The 25,176-nt window shown below is 40.3% G+C and overlaps 1 protein-coding gene across 11 annotated transcripts in view; it reads right to left on the reverse strand.

Moving 5' to 3' along the window:
* LOC116400010 (protocadherin-15-like) overlaps positions 1-25,176 on the reverse strand; it is a 188,174-nt gene that overhangs the window by 60,057 nt on the left and 102,941 nt on the right. For all 11 annotated transcript variants that reach the window (XM_031877626.1, XM_031877682.1, XM_031877658.1 and 8 more), the window contains 8 exons: positions 23,405-23,611; positions 20,898-21,032; positions 17,615-17,764; positions 15,899-16,092; positions 14,883-15,015; positions 14,485-14,564; positions 8,418-8,511; positions 4,266-4,394 (listed from right to left, as the gene is read on the reverse strand). In XM_031877626.1, coding sequence (XP_031733486.1) covers positions 4,266-4,394; positions 8,418-8,511; positions 14,485-14,564; positions 14,883-15,015; positions 15,899-16,092; positions 17,615-17,764; positions 20,898-21,032; positions 23,405-23,611 — 1,122 coding nt within the window. The remainder of the gene's footprint in view (positions 1-4,265; positions 4,395-8,417; positions 8,512-14,484; positions 14,565-14,882; positions 15,016-15,898; positions 16,093-17,614; positions 17,765-20,897; positions 21,033-23,404; positions 23,612-25,176) is intronic.

Below are 25,176 nucleotides of genomic sequence, written 5' to 3' on the forward strand. Positions count from 1 at the left end.
TATATAACAAACATTCACACTGCTCCTTGCCTTGTAAGGGGTGTAATCCAATTAATTCACAGGCACTAACATCAATAAACAAATCTTCATATTTCCATAGCCTCCAAAGGACAATATACTGTATGTATTATAGAGGTCTGTGCAGGGCAGGCCAGGTCCTACACCACCTGCAGCAGATGTTGGAAGACATAACAAACATGGGTGGTCATGTTGTTGGCCTTGGTGGAGACTGTAAAGCCTTTGTTTGTTTGCCCAAATTATTATCAAAATATTATTTGGGTATTTTCTGACTATTTTGCTCTAAATCATCGCTCACCGTCTTCCTCACACTGTGACAGCGTGTGTGGGAATGTTTTTCATAGTTTTTCAATCCGAAGGCCTTCAGTGATCAGTAACTGGTACTTTGGATTGTGAGCTGATGGGAGAGCTCTTACATCTATTGTGGAAGTGGAGGAATATCCTTGTGATTGCAGCACAAGAAGCAGCTTGAACAGGTGGCTGCAGTCTTAAAAAAAATAAAACAAGCCCACATGCACAGTATTTTCGAAACATAGAATTAAGCTGTCAGCCTCACAAAACCAAAGGTTGTGATAAGTGTATGTGCCTTAACCAAGTCAAATGCTTGCAAAAACTCATTTGATCGGGGAATCTGCTTGTAAAATAAATAAATGGCATTATTTTCAATTAGCAACAATTCTACATGATGCTGCCATGATGTGTCTGACACGAATGCTAATCAATTTTTCCTCCGGTCATCTGCATGCTCAGATTACGGCTCCCCGCTGTGAGCAAACAGAATGAGCTCGTACGGTTTAGGATTTGTCAGTCACAGAACAAATTACTCTATTAGCACAACCAGCATCGCTGTCAATTTTGATAACCTAGTTAATCGTCTCCAGTGTGAGTGTGTGTAAAGTAAGAACAGGTGGGAGCCATTTCCAATTACTGTAACGGTAATCCCCAACGCTTTAGGTTTAGCATTAAGCTACTTAATAACATTATGCATTTGCACTGCAGTCATCTTCACCGTTGGCAATTGCCTGAAGCTTCGTGGTTGACTGCATTATTATTCCCTCTCTGGAGGGAAATTCAAGGTGTTACAGGAAAAGGTGAACTGATTTCACAGTAACACATCACATTTACATGTGAAATAACTGAAAAGACACAAATAGCATCTTAATTCAAGCAGTCGGCATCTCATCAGCCACTTGACTTTTACCTAGCACGTCGTATGAAAGTAAGTCGGCTACCGTGCTGATAGGAAGAAATGCTGACAAACCTCCACATCACACAATGTTATTCAGACACTTGGAAAGCTAGCAGTTACAGCATTGTAAGCCTAACTGGCCGGATGATGAAACGGCAAAATACTAAAGTGGTGTGCTTTAAGTGACAATCGGGCTCTACTCATTTTAGCTTTTCCCATTTTGTCTATGGCACATCACAGTGTGTGTGTCATCCAGTGTAGAAACTAGACAGATCTGAAATTCAACAACTTGTTGTCTTTCTGTGTGCAATCTTAGATTGTAGAGCGAGCTAAATTAAGAAGACTATCTTTCTATATTTTATCCCTCGTGACTACCTGTGCAGCTTGCAGATTAGAGTGTGGATACCCGACCCAGACAATTGTTTACAAATGATGTTCGGATCGGGTTCAGTCTACTTGACATGGTGCTTGAAGTTCTTTTTAGTGAAAATAGTTTACAAATAAATGTAATGATTGACCTGCAGCAAACAGTCCAGTTTGTGCCAGAGTGTGCTCCAGCACTCGGAGTGACGAATTACGAACGCACCCCGGTAACACAAACTTTAACTGCATCTGGCTCGGCTCAGAAATATTTTAAGTGCACTTTATTGTGGGTGACTTAATGAGGCTCAATGAGACTTAAAAAATTTGAATTTTCATATACATTATACAGAGTTATTGGCAATTTGAATCTTAAGGCCACATGTCTTTACTGCTGAAATGGGGTAATTCATTAAACCAAGAGCCTTCGTTTAGATTTAAATTACCTTGCACCTTGCCTGCAACTACATATACTGTACACACATACACTAACACTTCCCAACCTATTACAAAAACACTTCAAAATGGTGTTATGTATGTTACAGCACAAGTGCTATCTTGTTTTGAAACCTCATCCTGACGGGCATAATCTCCTCAAATACTGTGTTATGAGCATGAACTTTTAAAATATGTGCTCTTGCCATGAACAATTTGGAAAATGTCTCTCCACCATGAAAGGATTTAGCGAAGGGGACAAACCCGGAAGAAGGATTTAACAGAGAAAGGCAACAGTAGTAGGTTGTAATTTAATGGCACTAAGGCTGAATCTTACGGTATTGCAAGATTTTGCCTAAATGCAGCATAACAATTCAGACAAAGGAAGGGTGTCCACAGTCAACCATCAGCAGAATGTCTCATGACAAAAAGGTATAAACGACATGTCCAACTCATGGTATTATCTAATCTATTGGTGGATCAATATATTCACTAATGTTTGTCTACAATATGTGACCTTTGTTTTACTTGAGATTTTATGAAAAAATGTTGCATCAACTAAAAAAAAAAATCATCCTTTCTTGATCATCTACAACCGGCAACATTGTAGCCTCTCTATGTGCATAGAAAGCAGGATTGTGTTGTGCTAAGTACTTTAATGTACTTTTCTTTCATTCAGAAAAGCAGTCTCAGCTCAAGGCGGCAAAACCTTCCAAAGCAGGATAGGTTGAGAGAGAGAGAGAGAGAGAGAAAGAGGGATTGAGAGAGAGAGAGAGAACGAGACAGAGAGAGAGAGAGAGTGAGATAGATTGAAAGAGAGAGAGAAAGTGAGAGAGAGAGATTGAGAGAGAGAGAGAGCTTGAGAGACATTGAGAGAGAGAGAGAGAGTGAGAGAGATAGAGAGAGTGATAGAGAGAGATTGAGAGAGAGAGAGAGAGAGAGAGAGAGTGAGAGAGAGATAGAGAGAGAGATAGAGAGAGATTGAGAGAGAGAGAGAGAGAGAGAGAGACAGTGGGGCAGGCTAAACTCTAATCTAGCTGCTGGCTGCATTTGTGAGGAAAATACTTGGGAGCTTTACCTCATTCAGACACAAAGCTTCCTTCACATGTCCTTTTGTCTGATTTCACAGTTCATAAACTTGCTTTTCTCGTGGTCTATTTCATTACCTCCTGAAAAATGTAATGGGATGCCTAATGTTAAAAGTATATATCCTGAAAGGCAACAAATGTTACTCATATGAGGGTGCCTGTTTACCCGTGGCAAACGTATTGTTTGCAGAAGCAATTACAAGGACATGACAAGGAATTGAAAGAGCGTACAAGTCTCATCAAAATGTGAGTTTGTGAAGTGATCACATGCATACTTCGAAGGCTAGAAGTTTAATACACTTTGTATCTATTACAATGTAGATGAAGATATTTTGGAGATACAGAGATACAGATAGCGCTGTGTGTCCAAAATGCATTGATAATAACACATTTTACTGCACATTATCAAACTAATTACATTCCATTTTTATTAAACTAATTTATTAATTATCTCACTGTGGACAATAATTATTCAATGTTTCTGATATTGTGAACCTGCATCAAAGAACAGTTGCTGAGACAACTTCCAAACTCAGAACTAACTCTTTAACAACATATAAAAGGTGCGGACTGATTTTGTAATATCGCCCAAACCCTCCAGCAAATCCCCCAAAATGTCGCTTGGTCAACTGTTTTGAAACTTTACTCTGAGCTGTATTGAGCTTTAAAACTATGTTTCAAACCAGTGACTTGGGGATTTGGGGTCGCTATTATGTTTGACAGAGAAGAAAAACAGATGCCATAAAAAAACAAAACCCCTGGATTGTATCGCCTTGTCAGCCACGTTGTAAGCCTGTACTGTATGTGCAGAGGATGTCTTCTGTCATTTTTTCACGAGTAATTCACTGACAAACATCAGGCCAATTAATCTACAACAGTAATTACAAAAGTCTGGCAGCTCACTGGTGCTGAACTAAGCCATTCAACAGAGATGCAGCTCCGGGTGATAAATCTGTCCAACAAAATTGGCCATGTTGGAAAATGTCAGGTAATTTTTTAATGGACAACAACAACAACGACGACGAGAAAGGAGGCACGGTTGTGAGTCAGTACAATTTATGAGAAACCACATGTGGACATACAACAGTGAACAGGCCATGTTGTATCTAATGTGGATGTTGGTGAGACAGAAGCTTTTTATTTGTTTCAAAAGAACAACAAGACATCAAACTTACCGTGACTTGTCCGACAAACAAATTGGCCTTTTCTTCTTGGACAGTAAAATTTGTGGGTATGGTGAGGTCAAACTCAGGGTCATTATCGTTGACATCAGTGACGACTATGTTCACAGTAGTAGTGGATGTCTAAAGAGAAAATAAATGAACAAAGAGCACAATAAAGACCAATGTTATTCAGTGTTCCATTGTGTAGCATTGCTTTTAAATATGGTGTATACTGTTTATTTCATCTACTGTACAGGCAGATTTACTAGGTGCTGGTTTTTGTGATATTTTACTCAGATCCCCATCAGCTGTCACTTTTCCGCATGAAGTCCACAGGCAAAAGCAATGACTAAATCAACTATATGTTGTAACAGCAAATGTATACTATAACAGTACAAACACTAGCGACAACTAGGCTATCAATAGGGACATGGTCATTCCTGCTGTTGGCACTTTCTGCCAATGAGTTTGTCAGCCATCACTATACAATCTTGACAATTTTTGGATGGATTGCCATGACATTTTGCGCAGACAATCAAAGTTCAAGAGGATGAATCAAACAACTTTGGTCATCCTCTGACTTTTCATTCACAGGAGTATCTTCTCAAAATCTTTAATTTGCACAATGCTTCTCCCATCCAGTACACACTCACAGAGCTGCAAAGAGGCTCTTCATCTTGTTGACACATAGAATATAAATGAATGTCAAATTACTGACATCAACATTGACACTATCACAACCCCTGTAAAAGTGAATAACACAACCATCAATACAACTTACATACTATCAGTAATATGGAGTGAAATTTGAACATCGACACTAATGCTTTGTTTGCAGAGAAATATGGCGTACTAATCCTGGGTGTATTGACCTTCTACATTCCCTTGGCAGATGCTTTGGTGGTAGTTATTAAGAGCAAACTGTAAAAGGTTGTAAGATTGGGGGAGCCAGTATCTGGGGCATAGAAACATCAGATTAGATCCATCACATCTTCCTTCCTCTGGAGGACGCAGAATACTCAACAAATTTACATCAACACTGGCACTTTTTTTATGGCATTGGAGGATGTCATAGACTATATTTTAATCATGTTTACGGTGAATTAAATCATGCTTGTGTTTGTCATGTAAAATGTGCTGGGTTTGTTTGATCTCAAAGCTCATTGGGCAAAGCAAATTCCCCCCCCCGGCATCTGCTGGTAACCTTCAAACAATGACACACCTATTGCACTCCTATAAATCAACATAGAGAAATGGCTGAATCTGTGTAATCTATAAACGCTCAGTGCACTGAGAAGAAGCTGCATGCAAACAATGGCATAAATGGTCTCCATTAGGGGAGGAAGGATGGCCTTGTGCAAGAGCAAATAGTTCCCATAAGACAGCCATTTGAAGTTACCCTTGCAGTTGAGACACTAAGCTGCAATATCACAAATGAAATGACCTAGTTAATGTCACCTTCATCACACTGTCTGTACGGAATTCCTCCACCATTGTTGTGTTCATTGTTCTAGCTTCTGAGACGTACATAATCATTCCTTTCACGAACCACTTGACATGGCAACCCAAGCTGAAAACCATCACACTTCATGCCTCTCTTTCACTACCAGGATACAAGAGGACGCAGCTCGCCATCAGTATGGTGATTGGATCTACTTATTTTCAATTTCACAGAGGACCCGAAGCCAATTAGCGTCTCCATCCTGGCGTGGGTGTTGTTATCAAAGCCAAAAAAGCCTACCTCTACGACCAGGAGTGTGATTAATGAGCTGCTATTATTTATTTAACATAAATTAGATGGAGCTCTGTGATGTCTCATCTTCTGTCCTCACTGTCTGAAAGATCTAGAGGTGGCTGATGGTGCTTTTGCCTTTCAAGTGACAACTCTGGACCAGAAGCCATGTTGCAGGGACTGATATGATCGGGCTGTTATGTAATCCCTTCTTTGAGGGCAAGAGAAACAGCTTCATCTGTCCTCCCTTTTGGGATCGGAGTCTCCTTGATGGTAACTGTTGAGAATACAAATTTTGAATTGGCCATGCAGATTAGCACAAATTCTTCTATGTACTAGTTGATGTAAGAGTTAAAATTCAACAAATGACAAAAAGTTTGTCAACAATTTTTTGTTCTTAAAGTTTAGATTGACTTTAGATTGACTTCACGAGGGGAAAATTGAAACCTTAATGTAATAAGGCACTTAAATGCACTAAGTGGGTTTACATTTGACAGATAATATTATTGCCCACGTTGGTTAGTAGTTCTGTTTTATTTTCTCTTTCATGTATTTACTATTGCTCCTTGATGAAGCAAAAGTCTTATCAAACGATTACTCAAATAATCAATGGAATAATTGTTAGAATACTAATAACTAATAATAATCGACAGCTGCACATGCAAATCCCTGGTGTCCCCCCTCCTTTACTCGGTCGGTCTCTCCTTTCGGTGCCCTACTCCTGTGCATATTTTGATTGTTTCCCTGTCTCCAGCCTTGCTTGCAGCACTTTGTCTTGCTGAATGAGTCCCTCACCTCTAAACCTCCCACAACGTTTTACCCATCTCAGTCACTCCACTTCCTTCCTGTTGTGACAGCATTTCTGCCTAGCTGTGACGTTAAGCCCACACAAGTCTGCCAGTAATTTACTCTGTGGACGAGACGTTTCGCACACAGACGTACACCATACAGGCAGCGGGCGTTGCTTGTACAATCAGTGGTTCCCTCATTCTGTGAGGTGATGCTCTTTTCTCTCTGCCCCGTCGCTGTCCATCTCCTCTGCCCCACACACTCTAACTGTCTCAATTTGCACTCCTACAGTTCTGGGAATCTTACAAAAACTGTGACACAGCGGCGCATATAATACTTCTTATATAGCTCCATTTGACTGACAGACGTAGTCTGCCAGCAGATGAGAATGAGCTGCAGTTCTGAGTGTTTGTGCGTGCACAGGGGGCAATCAACATCACTCCTGTAACAGCTCATCAGCTAATGTTTATTACCTATCACACTGCATCTTGAAAAGGAAACCACGTTTCACCTCTGCCTGGAAGACAGACAGCTGTGAAAACTCAGCCAACTGAGGTGAAGTCTAATTAAATTAAGAGTGTTTATATGATTATCTGCTCTCGGTGGGAGAAGGAGCAGCGAGCATTGCATTCACTCTCAGTTGTAGTGTCTGCTGTTTCCTTAGACTACGTTACAGAGACAGGTCTGTGAATGTAAACACTCAAAAGTCACTCGTGATGACATCGTATGGGCAGCAGTTAATAAAGGAAAACTTATTTACCTAACTAGTTATGGTTAGTACTACTCAGGTAAAATTATTTGCTATATATAAAGGAAATCATTGTACTCCTTAAAGACTTTAAGATTGGCTTAACACTAGTGCTGCTTGTCCACTACTTTGCATCTATCCATGCATTGATCTTGCTCTTGCTCCTATTCTTGAACTATTTCAGGGAACACTATATACCCACTCTGCCTAAAGAATTAGTATCTGATCTTAAAAAAACTCAACAAATTATTTAAATTATATCAATGTTTCAATACTTTGGCTGTTCAAAACAACTGTTCAACATCTGTGGAGCCAAACTGCTTTGATAGCTCAAACTAACTGTAGTTAAAAAACATGCCAACAAAATATACTTTAGTCAACTTTTAACAGTAGACGTAAGAACGGACAAACTTTTGAATGTACAAAATACTTTGCAAGCTCAGGTAGTTATAACTTTGTCTTTAACAGTGAATAACATTCAAATTATTGCAGGGTGGTTATATTCAGCAGAGGCTTTTATCAATCAATGACGCAATTCCACAACTCAACAGATTACCAAATCACAAAGTTATGATTTCTGTGCACTGACTTAAATGAACAGGCAGCCCTTATTATTCTGGTGTCGTATTGGTTTGGCACAAAGACACCTGACTCTTAATGCGTCCACAGTTTTTAGGAATCTGTGACAAAATCACAGGGTATTAAAGTATGCGAGTTCAAACGCACTACTACATTTTCCATACCAATGAAGCACTCGGGTTCGTTAAGCCACAATTTCTGAACTAATAAGCTTGTATGTGAAGATCTTATTTGAGTTTCATGTTTTCAAAATGTTTGACGACCACAGACCCCGAGGATTCAGGCTAATAGTTTAATAAAGAGGATTGTGCCTCACCCCTCCAGGGTTCCCATCGGAGGCTGTGGCAATCAGACGGTACTGATCTGTGGTCTCTCTGTCCAGAGACTCTCTCAGAAGCAGGAGGCCAATCCTGTAGAGGGGGGTCAGAGAAGACACTTGTATTATTATTACACACTGACAACTAGAGACATTAATACAACAACCTTACAAAAAGAAACACAATATAGGGCTCTGTGTAGACATGGTCCTGCATTACTTGTTTGTGTCTTATGAAGAAAGAGCATTCACTTAAAGAGATTTGTACAAACGTTTTTAATTCTTTATCGCTGATCCAACAGAGAGTGATCGAGAGGGCTGCACTTCAGAGGTTATTTATTTCCAGATTAGACAGATTTAAAAAAACACGGTCGCTGAAAGAGAAGGATACGTTTCTGGCTTAGAGCACGTGGGCTTTTAAATGCTCCCACTCTGTCTTTCTCTCTCTGTAGCCTGCCTCTTGCTCCCAAAGCACATGGACTACAGACTGAAAGATTCATGTTTCCTTTCCAATGACTGCAGCAGGCACAGCGACCCTCCTGCTCGTTCACAAGGTATAATTTGGCACACGCCAAACACAAAGTGTGGATGCATTCCCAAGCAGAACGCTGAATTATCGTTGTTTGCACACACAGGCACACGAGACACGTGAGTGCAAGAGCATTAACACATATAAATAAACACACACACACACACACACAAACACACACAAACACAGCATGAACAAAACAATTTCCCCACCACACTCTGGAGAGGCTCTGCCAGAACCACAAATGGAAGGAAAGACGAATGCATCGAAACGCACTGCTAGATTAATGCCTGTTGCAATTCCCTGCTGTCCCCATGCACCTTCACAGTTCTAATTTCTTTGGCCAAACAGTCCAAGCAGAACCTGACCGCTGCCTCCTTCCTGCCTCTCTGGCTCATAACCATCAAACTGTAGAGCCTCATCTTAAAAATCCGAAAGGCAAATAACAGAAACCTCGATCAACATTGTCTATTTCTTTCAAAACACTTGCCCCAAGTTAAGGTGAACACATTGATTTTTATCTAATACATCTGATGATCGGTGGTTCAAGAGGGCAAATGCGGCTTTCTAAAAACACCATAAATATGCAGCAGACCATCCTTAACTGGCTGCTGTGCTCATGTTTATTTATACATAAGCATGCCGGTAGAAAATAGTCCACTGTGTGCTCAATGAAGCTAAAGGTATCGGGAGCTGTGATGTGAATGTAATAATGAAGATATACAGTGATAACTATCCTAATTACGGAGAGAATGATGATGATCTCGGTGCTGATGATAACAAAGATTGGAATGATTAATGTCACTTAGTCAGCTTGGGGAGTTTGCTCCTTACTACAGCTGCAGTGCTGAACTACACTTGAGCGGCTGGGTCTGAGAGGTTCACTGATCATGTGTGATAGCGTCCTGCCTCTTCTCCCCAGCCACTGCAAATGAAAAGATGTTGTCAGACTGACAGTGTGCTGTTAACAGCACTGTTAGAGCGACAATGGTGCAGGTTAGAGGCCATCCATCCGAGTCACACCAAGTCAGTCTTTCATTCTGCTTGGATCCCTAAATGGCAAATTCAACTTGATATTGGACTTGATGTACAGGATGGTAGTACCAGGTGGCATGACCTCAGATACAGATTAAAGGGATACTTTGCCAATTTTCAAACAGCTTTCTATCATTATAATGTGGGAGGTATATGCAAATGAACAGTGCCAAACTTCCCTCCATGTTGCCAGCACCCAATAACCCCCCCCCCCCGCTCATTAACCAGACACGTAATCTGAACGGGATGTTTGTTCGAACTGCAGATTGTACTTTTTGTTTATGCTCGCCCCCTCACTCCTCCAATATCACAACATCCACTGGAACACCATGGCAGAAGGCAAATGTTTTAGTTGATAATGAAGATTGCCATATTGTAATACTGGATTCAGACATTCTGAGCTACTTCGGCTATATGAGCCCAAGTGCAGTGCGGGGGCGTATGGAGGAGGAAGAGGCCGCCACAGCAAAGAATCTCGCACTGCCAGTCGGTGAGGGTCGGGGTGCAGAGCCGCCCTATGTGGGGGACAACTCGTGGTGCCGCTGGGATAAATGTGCACCGATGGAAACACAAGTGGAGTCGCTGTATTCCAGCAAATTTCACAGAGGCCCGTTTCTGTTGGATGAAGTTGTTGAATCCAACTTTATGGAGTAAGGCTCAAGCAAGTGTAACGTTACATCCAAGCTTTGAGCCACATATGGACAGGGGAGTGCTGAAGATATATTTCAGGATTCCGAAAAGGAATTGGAAAACTCAACCAAAGCCCGTGCCACAAAACCGACGTCTGAGCATAGAGTAAGTAAAATAGCAACTGTGTTTTCTTTCTTCTTTTTTTTTAACGTCACCTTAAAACAGTTGGCAGTTTGTAGCAAAAGCGTAACGTTTAAATTACTGAAAAGAGTATCATGCTTTGTCTTCTCAGTGGCAGCAACAAGCCCAGTGCATTCTGGATGATGCAGGTTTTCTACCTTTTTCTGAAAAGGGAATACCACAGCCACTATTCTCTGTTTTCTCGGGTCATGTAGCACCAAATAAAACAATAATTTGTGCCTTTCTATTTCATACACAGCCTTGTTTTATGAAGAGACAATCTTTCCAGCAGTGGAATACTTCTTTACGATAAGATAAACCTCAACTATTCCACAAGGGGAAATCAAAGACAAATCTGTGACATTCAGTATATTTGTACTTTAATTGTGTGATTTAAAACCCTTGTTTTGAGTCAATTTAATCAGAACTGAGTGCGCAGTGTTTGGTTCCACAGGGCTGTAAAAGGTGTACCTTCTTCTATACTCTTTCAATTTCAGTTTCAATTTCTCTGTGAAGCAAGAAAATCAGCTGCCAACTGGATACCTGCGCACTGAAAATGGCTCAAGTATCAAAGTTGGAGTGGCCTCTTTGATTTTTGTGACTTTGAGGTGCTACAAAAAATGTTTTGGCTTCAAAGGGGATGCTCTCAGGAACAATAAAGAATAGCAGCAAGATCTGCTGATTATAGCCCAACTGACACTGCATATTTCAGGCTGTTACTGAAGTTTATACTTTGAAGTGTAAAAAAAATCAGCCGATAGCATTTTTTCTAAACATAAAAACATAGTATTATCAACCTTGATACAGATCCCTCATTGATTTATTCAAGGAATTGTGACAAAGAAAGATATTTTAAGTGTAAAAATAAACTTTTTATGTGCTTTATGTAATGATGACACTGTTTCTAAATTATCTCAAACCTAGTTTGTCATTTCTATACTGCCGGTTCTTGTTACTTATTGGCAAACATATACACTAATAATTATATATCTGCATTAAGCTAATATAGCCCTGGCTACTTTGTCTAGCCATATTTTCACTGCACACTTTCACACTGGAATGTTACACTTCTCTCTCGACAATCTATAAAATTGAGTATTTTACTAACAGTATAATACTAACAGTATTTCTAAATTACTTCAAACACATTCATGTATTTACATTTCGTACTAATCAGCCAACATATATGCCAATGCCAATATATCTGCGAAACACTACAATCAGGTTGTATATTGATGCAGCTGACATGTATATTTAGTGGGTCATCAGGAGGTACTTTTCCAGTACTTGAGTATATACTGGATCTATTTTGTTCCAAACTGACACTGACCATAATATTCAAAGTTACTGTAAGTGAGTGAATCTGAAGTAGTCCTGCATCTGAAGCAGTCCTGCCTCTTCCCTCGAGAGAACCTGCCCCATTTATAGGAAGTTATAGACTTGAGAGCTCATTATTCATAATAGCTGGATTGAGCCAGCACCATATGTAGCCTGAATCTGAACATGCAGCAAATGTGAAAATCTCTTTACTGAATCATATTGGAGTTCTGACGGGTTGAAAAATGAGAGCGTGAAGAAGGGCTCTGTAAACTGCACACTCATCAAGCACACAAGCTAATCATTCTTTGATTGATCATGTGCGAAATAAGCACCTGCCTGACGATATCATATTGCTAGGTTGCTCGGAGCTTGTGATGGGGTTGTAGTATTTTCTCAGTATTTCTGAGAATGCACTGAAGGAGGTTTATCTACTCAACAAGATGTCTGTTGTTTCTGGTTGAAGAGATTACAGTACTAACGGCAGTAATCACAGTCTCCCATTATTTGATCGTATCACAGTTTCAGCTTGCCGTTAAAACTATGAAGCCACAAAGTAAACATGCCTCCATAAGACAAACAATTTTAACACTGGAGCAGATTAAGAGTAAACAACAGGCAGGGATTCACTGCTGCAACACAGCTTGTCCTTGCGTAGTTGGGAGACTGAGGATGCAGAGAGAAGCGGCTTTAATCAATTAGTGAGAAACGTGTCTGGCAGGGTCCTGCATTTTCAGTCTCTTCCTTCCATATCAGCTTGGTTATTTAATGGTAAAAAGCACAGACCACTTAAATATTGTATGCCTTTATCTTACTCCCGACTAATGTGGGGTGGGTTTTTCATACACTGATTTTGATTATGATACGTAAGGTAAGATATCTGGGGTACATTTCCTTTCTTTTCATGTATTTGGTGTTTCATGCCCCGTCTTCTCCCAGACAGCAGATGGCTGAGAATGGAACTGAGAATGGAGAAAAACAGGAAAGAAGACCTGAATAGAAATTGCCATCAAATAAAGTTTTATCCTGTGTGATTTTTTTCCACGGAGTTCTTCTGAGTTACAAGTCAGCTTTGCCTTTCAGCTTCTAGTAGCTCTGACCTAATCACCCTCGCTTAGTACAAATGTATGTCTCTCATTGTGTTCTTTCAGCTTACATACATAATAATGGTACTCAGATGATACATGAAAGAAACTTAGCGTTTTCACCTCATCATTCCATGGAGCCAAAATGAGTGTTTTGCAAATAGTAACCAATCGTACAACAACAGACCTCTGATCTAAGATACATTTACTTACGTAGCAAATGTAACACTTAATTAATGCATTAAAAAAGAGATTGGTTGCTTTATTGTTATAATTATAATATTCCTGGATTTGTATTCTTCATATATCTGCACTTTATTAATGTTATTATGTTTGTCGATATGTGATTGTTTATGTCTACATTTTCCATTGCATGTCTGTCTGTCCTGGGAGAGGGACTCCTCCTTTTTTCTATTTCTGATGCTTTTTTCCCCTTTTTCTTCCTGCGACACAGATTGTGAATCCCTTTGAGGCAAATTTGTGATTTGCTTTTCAACTTGGTTCATTGGGATTCTTGATGGTGCCAGCAGCCAGCGCCAGTGTTCATAAAACAAAGTCATGTATTGGCTAATAAATCAGCCAAAACCAATAATAGGCAAGTCAGCATCTACTCCCTACTATCAAAATCCCTTCTACTCTCATTCCCACCACCATCACTCGCTCTGGCAGTCTGTATCATCAGAGGGAAGCTAATGATGATGGTTAGACCCTGCCTCTTCTGCTTCAAGGGCCTCTTTTATTGCCAACACAGTCAACGTTGTGTTACAACATATCATTACTGATTGTCTATGTATAGCCTTTGCACCTGAGAGAACAACATGAGACACAAAAGCTTATCAAAGAATTTGAGCGGATTTGTCCTTGTCCGTGTGATATAAAAAAAACACTGCGTACAACAGCTTTGTCTTATTGCTCAAAAACCTCAATAAACTCTCAAACTGATGTCAGGGTTTGAAGAGTGCCCTTGCAGAACCTTTCTATAATAATACATACAATAGTTTGCCAGGAGTTTGTTATGCTAGCTTGCCAGGAATGTAGCAAAACATTTTGCAATCCATCCATTCTCCATGCAACTATGACTACTAGACAACTATTCACAGTCTCCAGTTCACCTACAGTAACCTGCATGTTGTTGATCATTTTAAAGGAAACAAGAGACCTTGGAGGAAACATACGCAGACATCCATATAAATACTCAACCATCCCTCCATTTCAAGTGGGCCTTGGTGAGAATACCTTCTGGGGGCTCGTCTGTAAAATATGAAAAATATTGAAAAATATCTGGACTTACGTTTCAGAGAGGTTGAAGACCTTCTGGGAATCCCCACTCACAACGCGATATGTGATCGGGTCGTTTTCTCTGTCTGTGGCCTGGGGAAGGAAAGGGAAAGCAGGATCTTGAAGATAAAATATTCCCATTAAAGTTGAAGGCTATGAGATATGACAGCTGAGCAACAAAGATGCTGGACTGGAGTAGAGGTGAGCATATTGTATGCTGGAGAGTGAAATGTGAAATGCTGCCTGAAACTACAATATACCTTAATGTATTCAATATGTCACTAAACAGTAGCATCATAATGAATGCCTCATTGAATTCCACACTTTCTTATCTGCATGTGCCCTGTGTGGGTGTGTGTGCGTGCGCGCGTGTGTGTGTGTGTGTGTGGGGGGGGTTGGTTGGCGACTCACCTGCAGATTGAGCAGAATAGCTCCTATCCTCATGGCCTCGCTGACTTCCAGGTTGTAGGCGGGCAGAGGGAAGCGTGGGGGGCTCTGGTTGTTGGGAGGCAAAACTTCAATGTACACTGTAGTGATGGAGCTCCTGGGAGAAAGATAAGCACACATCAGCCCACTTTACAACCTAGTGAAAAATCATTTGGATTGCAGGACAGAGAAGAAAACTCAACAGGTTTTGGTGTCATTTATTTTAAGTGGGACATCAAACACAAAACAGGCCTTGCATTTATGATGGTTTTTGTTCGGCTTGTTCTCAGTCGTGCACATGCAAATGGAACTGACTGTGTTCATTGTTTACTCATTCATTGTGGAAGACATATTTTGTTCAAACTGCTATGCAGGTACATTCATTGAAGATAATCTGACACGTGCAGTCACCATTCTGTGAAGTACACTGCGCCTGTAGCCTGCTGGAGCTTGTTTAAATCCTGGCCAGTTTAAATGTGTCTTTGCCAGACTTTGTTTTCTTGGTGAAATGAAAGAGGCCACCTATTCCTCAACCACAATGTCTGACACTTTGAGTTTGTCTTTTTTGCTTTTGCGCTCAATTATTTTGTTGTTTTTAATCACAAGCTAAACAGCAAGACAATGTATGAAACACCCCGAACCAGAATCAATGTTGGACGAAGCAAGACCATCTGTTGTTAAAATCACAACAGCTTGTCAGAAATGTTATTTCTTTATAATTCAGCCGCAGAGAAAACTTTCCATGTCACCCAGAATCTTGTGCTGTACTATGAACACGTATTGAATTAAATACGACTTGTAAACAACACATGCTGGGAGCTCCTCTGCAATCCTGAGGATGTGAGTTCTGAAGAACTAGAAGAAATCTGCTTTTTTTATACAAAACAAAGTAATGAACTGCACATCACACTGAAAGAAGACACCTTCATTCTATTGATGGCAAATTTTTTTGTTTTGTTTTCAAAGACATCACACATCAGAAGAGAACTAGTGTAAAATACCTTCTCTGGGTCTCTGGCGCATTGTCAGAGGCCTTGACAGTGAGTGCGTAAGATCGTCCCACAGTTAAAGTGACGTCAGGCGTCACAGTGATGCGTCCAGTGCGATTAGTAATGATGAAATGTCCCTGGGCACCAGCCAGTATCTCATAGGTCACCAGACCATTCAGTCCCTCATCAGCATCTGCTGCTGTTAACTGGAAGAATGGAGAGAACGACAGAGATACACATCACAATATGTTGTTACTTCTATCCAAACTTTGTAGTTTTGCAGGTGGAGTTCTGCACAGCTGAGAGCTACATGCTTACTGAACCAGTCAAGCGGTAAATATTTCTCAGTAGGGGGTTGTGACTGACTCTAGTCAAGTTGCCAGGTAATAATAGAATCCATTTTGGTGCCCTATTGTCAACTAATATAAACATGACCTTTGTTTCTTGTGAAGATAGCAAGAATTGGTTGGCATTTAGCTGAAAGTATACACACTACTGACTTGCAATCTGACCGTTTTTCTTTCAGCGGGTTGCAATATCCTCCCTTGTTGTGATTGCAGTTTAGAGTTTATATTGGATAGAAGTAATTTCATGCTACCTTTCATATGAGATGGATTACAAAGATGTGGAAATACATCTGCTGAAGATGAAGAAAGCATAATATAAATATATATATAATTTCTTGCACAGTCTGTTATGAAATGAATTAAGCAGCCGCAATTTCATTCACGCCCATTATTTAGGGCATCCCGCTGCTTGTAATTATGAACTCTGGTGTAGTTGGCTTCTTATCTTTAAGGCCTTGCAACTTTAATCCAAGCTGCCCAGACCACCTCCTTTTTCATGCTCCTGACATTGGAGTAAAAGCTGTAGCATCAAATAAGCAGCAGCATTCTCCGGGGGCCTGCAGCTCTCATAAACTGCTTATAAAAATCGGTTAAGCGTTCATACCAGACACTCTGTGACCCCTGGCCTCATTTCAGGGAGGACGAAATGGCTGATTTTGAAGACAGATCAAACTTGACCTTTTCAGGCTCTGACATTTTTTTTGTAGTGGCTGTGCCGAGAGGACAGATCGACTGAAGGACGAAAAGATCATGCTCCAACTACTAAAGAAGAGGCAAATTAAATGGTCGCGCTCCACATTAATAGATATGGCAGAATGGGCTTATGGGTTAACATTTTGCCGCCTGTGTGTGCATATACTTGTTGATGTGCCTTCGCATATTCTTACACGCATCCTGTGCATGTGCATGAAAGCTTGCTTTACTTGGTTTTAGAGTGTGTACATGCAAAGGAAAGATCTGACCTCAAAGCCGGTGTTCTAATGAAATCAAGCAATGTTCCTAATACATAACATGGATCAAAACATACAAAATCCTGCTTTTAAAAAAAATATTTTAATGCAATGGGAAAGATTGTTAATGGCCATCTTTGATGCCTACCACAATGTATTCACTTCAGTCATGCCAGCAGCTGTTCTGCAGGGTAAAAGGTTTCCCATGCCTGTGCGCTGTGGATGGAGAGAAACACTCTCTCTGACTTGCCTGTCATGACTGCAGATGAGACCAAGGGAACTGTAATTGGGCCTCGGATCGTTGTGGTTATTTACTTTAAGAATGAAAGAATGTGTGTGTGAGAGATTCTGTGCCGGGACTGGGACAAAGGCGGAGGCGTAAAGCAGAAATGGCAGAGCAAGAGAAGAAATACGATTGTTGGATTGATTACCTGTAGTACCGTTTCCCCAGGCTGCATGTTTGTGAAGACCTCAACGCTGTAGGAGACCTCGGCAAATGTGGGCGTATTGTCATTGGCATCAATGACCAGGATGTTGACAGTTACTGGGATACTCTGCTGGACGCCGTCTGTTGCCACCATCTGTAAACACGAGAAAGATAAATACACATTGTAGCTTTAGAAACTGGAGACAAGTAAACAAAGTCCGTCCGTTGAAATAAATCAGAGAGAGTTGATTCTTTTATTCAGGCTTATTCCTTCAAGACTGTTTTGCTTTGATACGACAATGAGTCAAACTGCACCTTGTTACTGCACCAGCGCCATTAAGTCACTTACACTTTGCCTATGTTGATTTTTCATACCCTTTGATTGGAAGTGCCTTTTAAAGAGATGAGAAGAGAGAGCTTCTACAGTATAAAGCCTGCCTAAAGGACAGTTTGCAAACTGAGCAGACCGCATGTACATTTGTCCTTGCCAGCTCTGATCTCAAGGACTTGGCGGGGAGAAATAAAATGGACTAAGTTGAACAACAAATGAAGTGTAGGAACAACAACTGTGGCAGCGGCAAGAAATACATGCTTCTGTTGGGGAAATGGCTTTTCCACAAACATTTGCACTTAACGCTGAATTGGAAATTACGCGTCTTGCCGGTTATGCTGTACATCAGCAGGGTGCCTTCAGTAGCAGCTACACATTCACGGTGAAGGTGTTGTACAGACACCCATGATATCATACACGACAGCAGCTACTTTCACTCCCATCAAACAGTGTCTCTGTTCTCCAGCCAGCCCCAGGAGAGAGACGCCAGACACTTTTTGGGAGCCAAGAGGGAAAACAGATTTGGATTCTCTGAGTGATCACAACTGTATGTATAGACACTCCATACATATACACATGCTGACACGTCCCTGCACAAACACTCACATACACAGAACAAATGTCAAATGGCAAGCCTGCCTTCTCATGCCTCTCTTCCTGTCGCTCACACACACAAACAGTAAGATATGACACAAAACACAATAATCTTTGAAGGCTGATATTTATCTTAATTGGATCTGTGTGCTCTTTCTCCCTTCAGTCCAGGATATGCAGAGTAATTATACAATTGATTTGATGCTAGCATTCATACCAAATTTCCCTCAATGACAATCTCTGAAATAACAACATATTCAGAAAGCCAAAGCACAACTTTCAAAGCCTCGATGCCGTTATCTTATAATCACTGTATTAAACAAGCTTTTAGCAAGAACTCAGAAAGCATTGTATTCACATGTCATATCTGATAATATAGCTAATTAAGATTATTAACTCAAAATACCATGCCACAATTCAGCTAAAACCCATGCTGAGTAGACAACAAGTTAGTTCATCTTATTAGCTTGTGTAGCATTTGCTCTATAAAAATATGATCGATGAATCTCGTGTGCAAGCTGGATCGAACTCTATATATACACTATGTATGTACCAGTATTACATTTTCACGATTATTGTGAGCAAAAATATCACGATGAACATTATCATAATTATAATAATCAAACTTTCCAGAAAAACTGCCATTAGTGCCAAAATACAGAAACATTACTTGACACCAGGACTGCCTTGAATTTAGTTGGAATTATATATTGCGGATTTGTTGGACTTTGCAAAAGAACATAAAATACAGTTACAACACCATGGTTGGACAGTTGACTGGGAATTACTTTGAATGCAGCACGTTTTTAAAACTCACGAATCTTTAATCAAATTCAGTTTATGGTCCAACACACCTGTTTATAAGATAATCTGCAAGGCCTTTGTAGTGAGGTGCGTAATAGTTCAAATCTTTTTTAAAAAGGCACCCAGAACATAACAACGAAGGACAGCGGCACAGCTATAGTGGGCTCTAGCACCGACTCCTCTTCACACCATCTCTGCATTACTACTAACAGTTGGCATAGCAGGTCAAGGCCTCAGTAGCTAAAGCATGGTTCACTACTCCTGCTTTGGTCACTGTCTCTGCTTAATGAGTAAAAAGGTGGAAAAACTGCTTTATAAGTCAGGAGCGTGTTGCTGTGTTCATGGTGCCCTCTGAAAACTGCAAAGCGGAGGCACACTGTCAGCTCTCACTGTATTGTGTAGTCAGAATGTATCCTGACCTTAAAGGAAACAAAACCAGCATTTGAGATCCTCATACCCCAAACAGGAGATAAAAACACTATATAATAAACATGAATGGAGGTTGTAAAGAGATACACAAACCTGGGCACATCAACTTTCCACACACATGGGAAACATATCATACCTGCATAAATGCTTATGTCCAAACCAACAAATCCAAACTTGGCATAATATCTGAATTTACAGTGAACCCTCCCTGTTCAGAAACTCCTGCACACTCCAGGGAACCGTTCCCACAGAGCTCGCTGTTGGTTTGCTGATGCTCTCTGAACCAGAAGAACACCCTTAGATGTAGGGACCTACTGTATTTCACAAGGTGCTAAGCAGCAGCGCAGAATTAAGTCACTTAGGTAAACCAGGCTGCTGACGTCAATGTAACAGCAGTCAAAAATAAACTTAACACACTAAATACACCACACAGCAAGAAGATTAATAAAACATTATAACGATTAAGTAACCCACTACAGAATCCTAATGGAACATGAAGGTTTAGCTGCAGAGTTCAGTGAGATTGAACCATCTCATATATCAAAGGATTAGAGAGTTCCCACCAAATACACGCTTTATAAATTAATTAATTAAAATGAATTGATCAGTTTTTAAATGACATTTTGTTGTTGTTTGTTATGTTCTGTACAACTTGCTTTGTTTGTGTTTTCTGTAATTGCAGCATATGTCTTTATGGCCTGTATTTGCTGGAGAATGTGATTCATTTGCAGTTGATTTTCTCTTTGCGTTGTCAAACTGGCGAAGATGGGTTCTTCATTTGCTTGTGCTTTGTCGACAGAAATTAGTTAAATTACGTAAGATAAACATAAGATAAAAGTTGTTGTTTTTTTTCCCAACTGAAAGCATAAAACTGTCGCGTTCTGATGTGCCTTCGGTTTACCCTTTGATGGAACTTTGTAAATTCAAGTGAACAGACTGTTTAACTTCACTGCTATTTGACTCCTGATAAAGGTCATATTGTTCTAAAAGTGTCAGGTCAGCTTTGTATCTCCAAGTGCCTCTTAGTATAGCGCTAACCTGAGACTTTTAATATACACAGAATAGGAGATGTAGGTCGAAGGGCTTTAGTGCTGTCTTGCAGATAGCTTCCCCTGAGTCCGAGGCCTACCGTGAAGGTATAGGCCATCTGCTTCTCCCGGTCCACAGGTCTGATGAGCCTCAGGTAGCGGATCATCCCAGTTGGGGTCAGGCTGAAGATCGCAGCGTAGTCATCCAGGGTAATCTTCACCATGGGGTCTTTCGTCTTCCAACAGAAAGATATACAAAAAGAAATGCATTACCATAGTGACATGAGTGTTTCATCATTTTTCCAAAGCTGCAGCTGTGGGGCTGAGAAAAACATCAAACAGTACATTTTGATCTGCCAAAGAGTTGGAAAAAGTAATCTACTGGCAGGTTTCTCATCAGTCTTTAGAATACAGTGGAGAAAGAGCTGAGGACGGGAACCAGAGACCAATGTATTTAACATTATAGTCCCAATAAAAAAAAGACAAGAGGAAATTACTTCCGCTCAAACATACACCCATTAGCCCCTGCTCCTTTTTAGGGAAAAATATTGTGCACATTAAGCAGTCGTTAAAAGGTTTGAGTTATAAAGCTTTTGTAACATTTTCATATAACATTTTTAAAAAGAGACATTTGCTTAAGATGTGTCATAACTGCTGTGGTTGGATTGTGTTAACAAATAAACGTTGAGTCCACTGTGGTCCATTGCTGCGAGTCGGCTTCGATTCACATCGATCAATGAGTCCTCTTAAGAGAGTTTGGTAAACATCAGGACCGGGTGGCTTATTGATTTTTGTTATCTCTGTTTCCACTCCTCTTTGATTTGTTAATCTTCTCCAAAGACAGAGTAAAGGGATATTTTGAAAGATGAACTAGAGGTAGTAGTCATTTGTTTTGACTGTGTGTGTGACTGTTTGCTTCGACCCATTCAAATATAAATCTATCAGTGCAGTCAGGGTAGAAGGGAATTCAATGCGCTCTCCACTGTGGCTGTTGACACGCACACAAAACATGCACCGTTCATCACACCGTTTGTTAAGTGTGTCAAACGAATGTTTCAAAACACCCGCTGTATCCAACTACACACCCAACAACCAATTCATAAAATAATAATACAAATATTGTGAAAGAGCAAAGTTGGTACTCAAAGAGAATCGTTGTATCAATTTTTAGTGAGGAAACTGCAGAAACCACAGCAAAACATCTATCTGCATATAAAGACGACCAACACAGCACAGCAAAACAATCCAAACACACACTCCCATTAGGATACAAATGTCAGTGCATCAGCTAGATTAATCTACACACACACCCATCTTTACCGGAGAGCTGTGGAGCATTTAATACACCGTTTTGTGAAGTTTCAAAACAACAGAAAACATATAATTTCTGATGTTGCGAACACACTGGGAAGCTCACAAATTGTTGTTTAGGATGTCTCCAGCAGTGATGAGTGCTCAGTTTGTTTTTACTTTTTGCAAAGTGATGCATGAATTAAAAGTAGGGATGTCCCGAGTCATTTTGCAAAGTGTGAATCAAGCTGATCGAGGCTTTTTTTAATGGGTCAGTATTGGCAAAGTAAAGTCTATCCACTTCTGATCCTTTGTTTATAGAAACTTATTGTGCTCCAGGTATGCCTATGCTTCTGTTAATTTATTGTTTATCTCCACTTCTATCTTGTTAGTTTTCTTTATCTTTATTAAATTAGTTTTGGACTTATTAGAAAGAAAGAGAGAAAAAACCCAATATTGTCAAATTAGTTTGCACTTTTCTGTAATCTATAGAGTGAAATAATCAGTCAGTATCATACTTGTAAATTAATACTGATACTGCAACGGACAGTGATTCATCATGTCCATCTCCATACATTTATATTAATGATAATATAATAATAATAGTGGGATTTCTAATGCATCCACTTCTACAGTAACATCCACCATCGCAGGTCAAGTGAAGCCAACTCTGAGCTGATCAGCTTTAGGCACTTTTTTTGTTACCTCCCCGGCTGCAATCGACTACTCTACTGTTGAGGCAACCTGCAGCTCATCTCTAACATCCCCAATGGTTTTATAAACCCCTGTCGTCCTCCTCCAATCAGAAGTGGCCTAAGGCGACTGCTTATACGCCCACTAACAACAAATATTTGAAACTGAACTGAAGCTCAACTTAGAAAATTCACATCAGAAATCAAATCGCAATCGTCAATTAGATATTTTCCCAAAATTGCTCAGCCTTGGTTTTACTAAATATTGGATTAATTACTCAAAACATACTCAACAAGAACTTGATCGGGACATCCCTAAATCACACTCTCTGTGTGTGTGTGTGTGTATGTGCCATAGCACCTAAAAGCAACCCCCTTTACCTACAGGTGTATCACCAGGAGCCAGCTACAACAAGGAGAAAAATACAGCAGGAGAATGACTCATGAATTTGTGTGTTACTTTTTGATTGCACAACATAAACACATGAATAAATGTGGACCTTTAATCAATATTCAATCAATGCACTACAAGTGCTTTGTGTTTGTATATGCACACATTCATGGGTGGACATGTGTAAAGTGTAGGCAAGAGTGAGCATAGCTGGATAAAGGCTCTTTCTTTCTACCTCCTCAATGTCATTATCCAGAGCGATGATTCCCAGTGGGGCAGTGAGGTTGGCACTGGCTGAGATAGTCGTACCCACTGGGGAGGACTCACTCACATAGCCCTGATAGGTGAAAAACTGGAAATATGGTGCCTGGTTATTCTCATCCAGGATTTCGATAATGAGGTCAGCATAAGCTGGGAGGGGGTGGCCGTTGTCCTGTTCAGCCTGAAATGAAAAAAAGAGAGAAAGAAAGAGAGTGAAAGTCAAATACCAACAAGCCAAGGAAGTCTTTATTTACTGCTGGAAAATGTATTAGGAAGTACTAATAAGGAGTTGGATGATGAAAGTTATGCTGTCCAAACTCTTACGCAGGCACAGGGACAGAAAGACATAATTTCTCAGAATGTTATTTTAATTACAAAAAGCTACATTGACTAAATTTAATCAAGGGTCCACTTTGGATTAGGCCTTAGTAATTACCAGAGCACTTAACGCAAATCCCATCATTTGTCGGGCAGAGGCAGTAATTGGTAGCTCTTGCTACACCGTTGAGTGGGTGACCAGTGATGGAAGGAGGCTCAATGGAAATATTACCCACGAAGTCAGTGCCAGAATTGACTAATAAATGAGGGTACTAGCAAAGTGGTCTTTCTCCATTAACTCAACTGAGCTGAATCCTGTGCGTTTCCATACAGTGTTTCTGTTTTGCCTGAAAGCTTGAGTGAACCATGGAACAGTCTGATATGACAACATCCCAGCTGACGCCTCTTCATTTCTTCCGCATGTTAATATCTTTCTCCAAAACTGACATGCAGCGCTCAACTGTGGAACACAACTCATTTAAATGTCACATTGCAAGTTGATATAAATAGTAAGAGTGAAATTGCTCAATCAGTCAGTTCATGACAAAACCACCAATGTTCTCCAAGATATACTACATGTAATCAATGTCATTTCTAAATCTATAATATATTTCAAAATATGAGAACATGCAGGGTCACTGAACTACTAAATGTGACAAAACAGCTCAATAAATTCCCAGAGCTGTACACTCCCAAAAATGCATGAATGAAATGTTGACTCACCTGCATCCAAAACCAGCTTGTATTCATGTCACGTTCAGTGGAACACGAATCAAACTGTATCGCACAATCATCAAAACGTAAACAGTCCTCTCCCCTCATTTTCCAGCACAGTTGGTGACATGACTGCTTAAGTAGCTGAGTACATTACCACAAATCAAAATGTGTGTTGTCCCAGCTTTTCAAATTGCAAGAAAAACCTGAAGAGGCTGCACTTTAACCCGAGTTGTGTCTTAAACCAGCCCAGTGAGAGCAGACCAGATGAATGTGGTCTGGCTAGGCTGTCACTGCAATCTTTTCCCTCGGCACATATGTCACTATTGGCTCCCAAACTGGGATGCTTCATAAACATTAAGGCTTTGAAAATACAGATGGAGAGGGGGAGTCAGGCGACATCAGTTTAAGCCATGACCTGGAACAGATTCTGCACATTAGCTCGATTTCACTGGGCTTGTGTTGCAGAGAACCGATTGCAACAGGAGAATATAGTGCTACAGCTAAACGGTAAAGTGCTGGGGCCAAAAAAAAAGACCTCTGTATTTTCTTGTCTTGTGTGTATATCATATAATTGCAGAGCTCTGCTACACTCTTTTTGCAGTTTTGGCACATCAAGTTTCGAGTTTCACTCCATTTCATATTTTTATTGGCATCGCTATATTATGCCAGCCTCTCTTTTCTAAACATCTTCTACCTTTTTCCCCCTTATCT

The sequence above is a fragment of the Anarrhichthys ocellatus genome, unplaced genomic scaffold (assembly GCF_004355925.1).
Source record: "Anarrhichthys ocellatus isolate YVR2014 unplaced genomic scaffold, GSC_Weel_1.0 scaffold3, whole genome shotgun sequence".
Lineage (NCBI taxonomy): Eukaryota > Metazoa > Chordata > Actinopteri > Perciformes > Anarhichadidae > Anarrhichthys > Anarrhichthys ocellatus.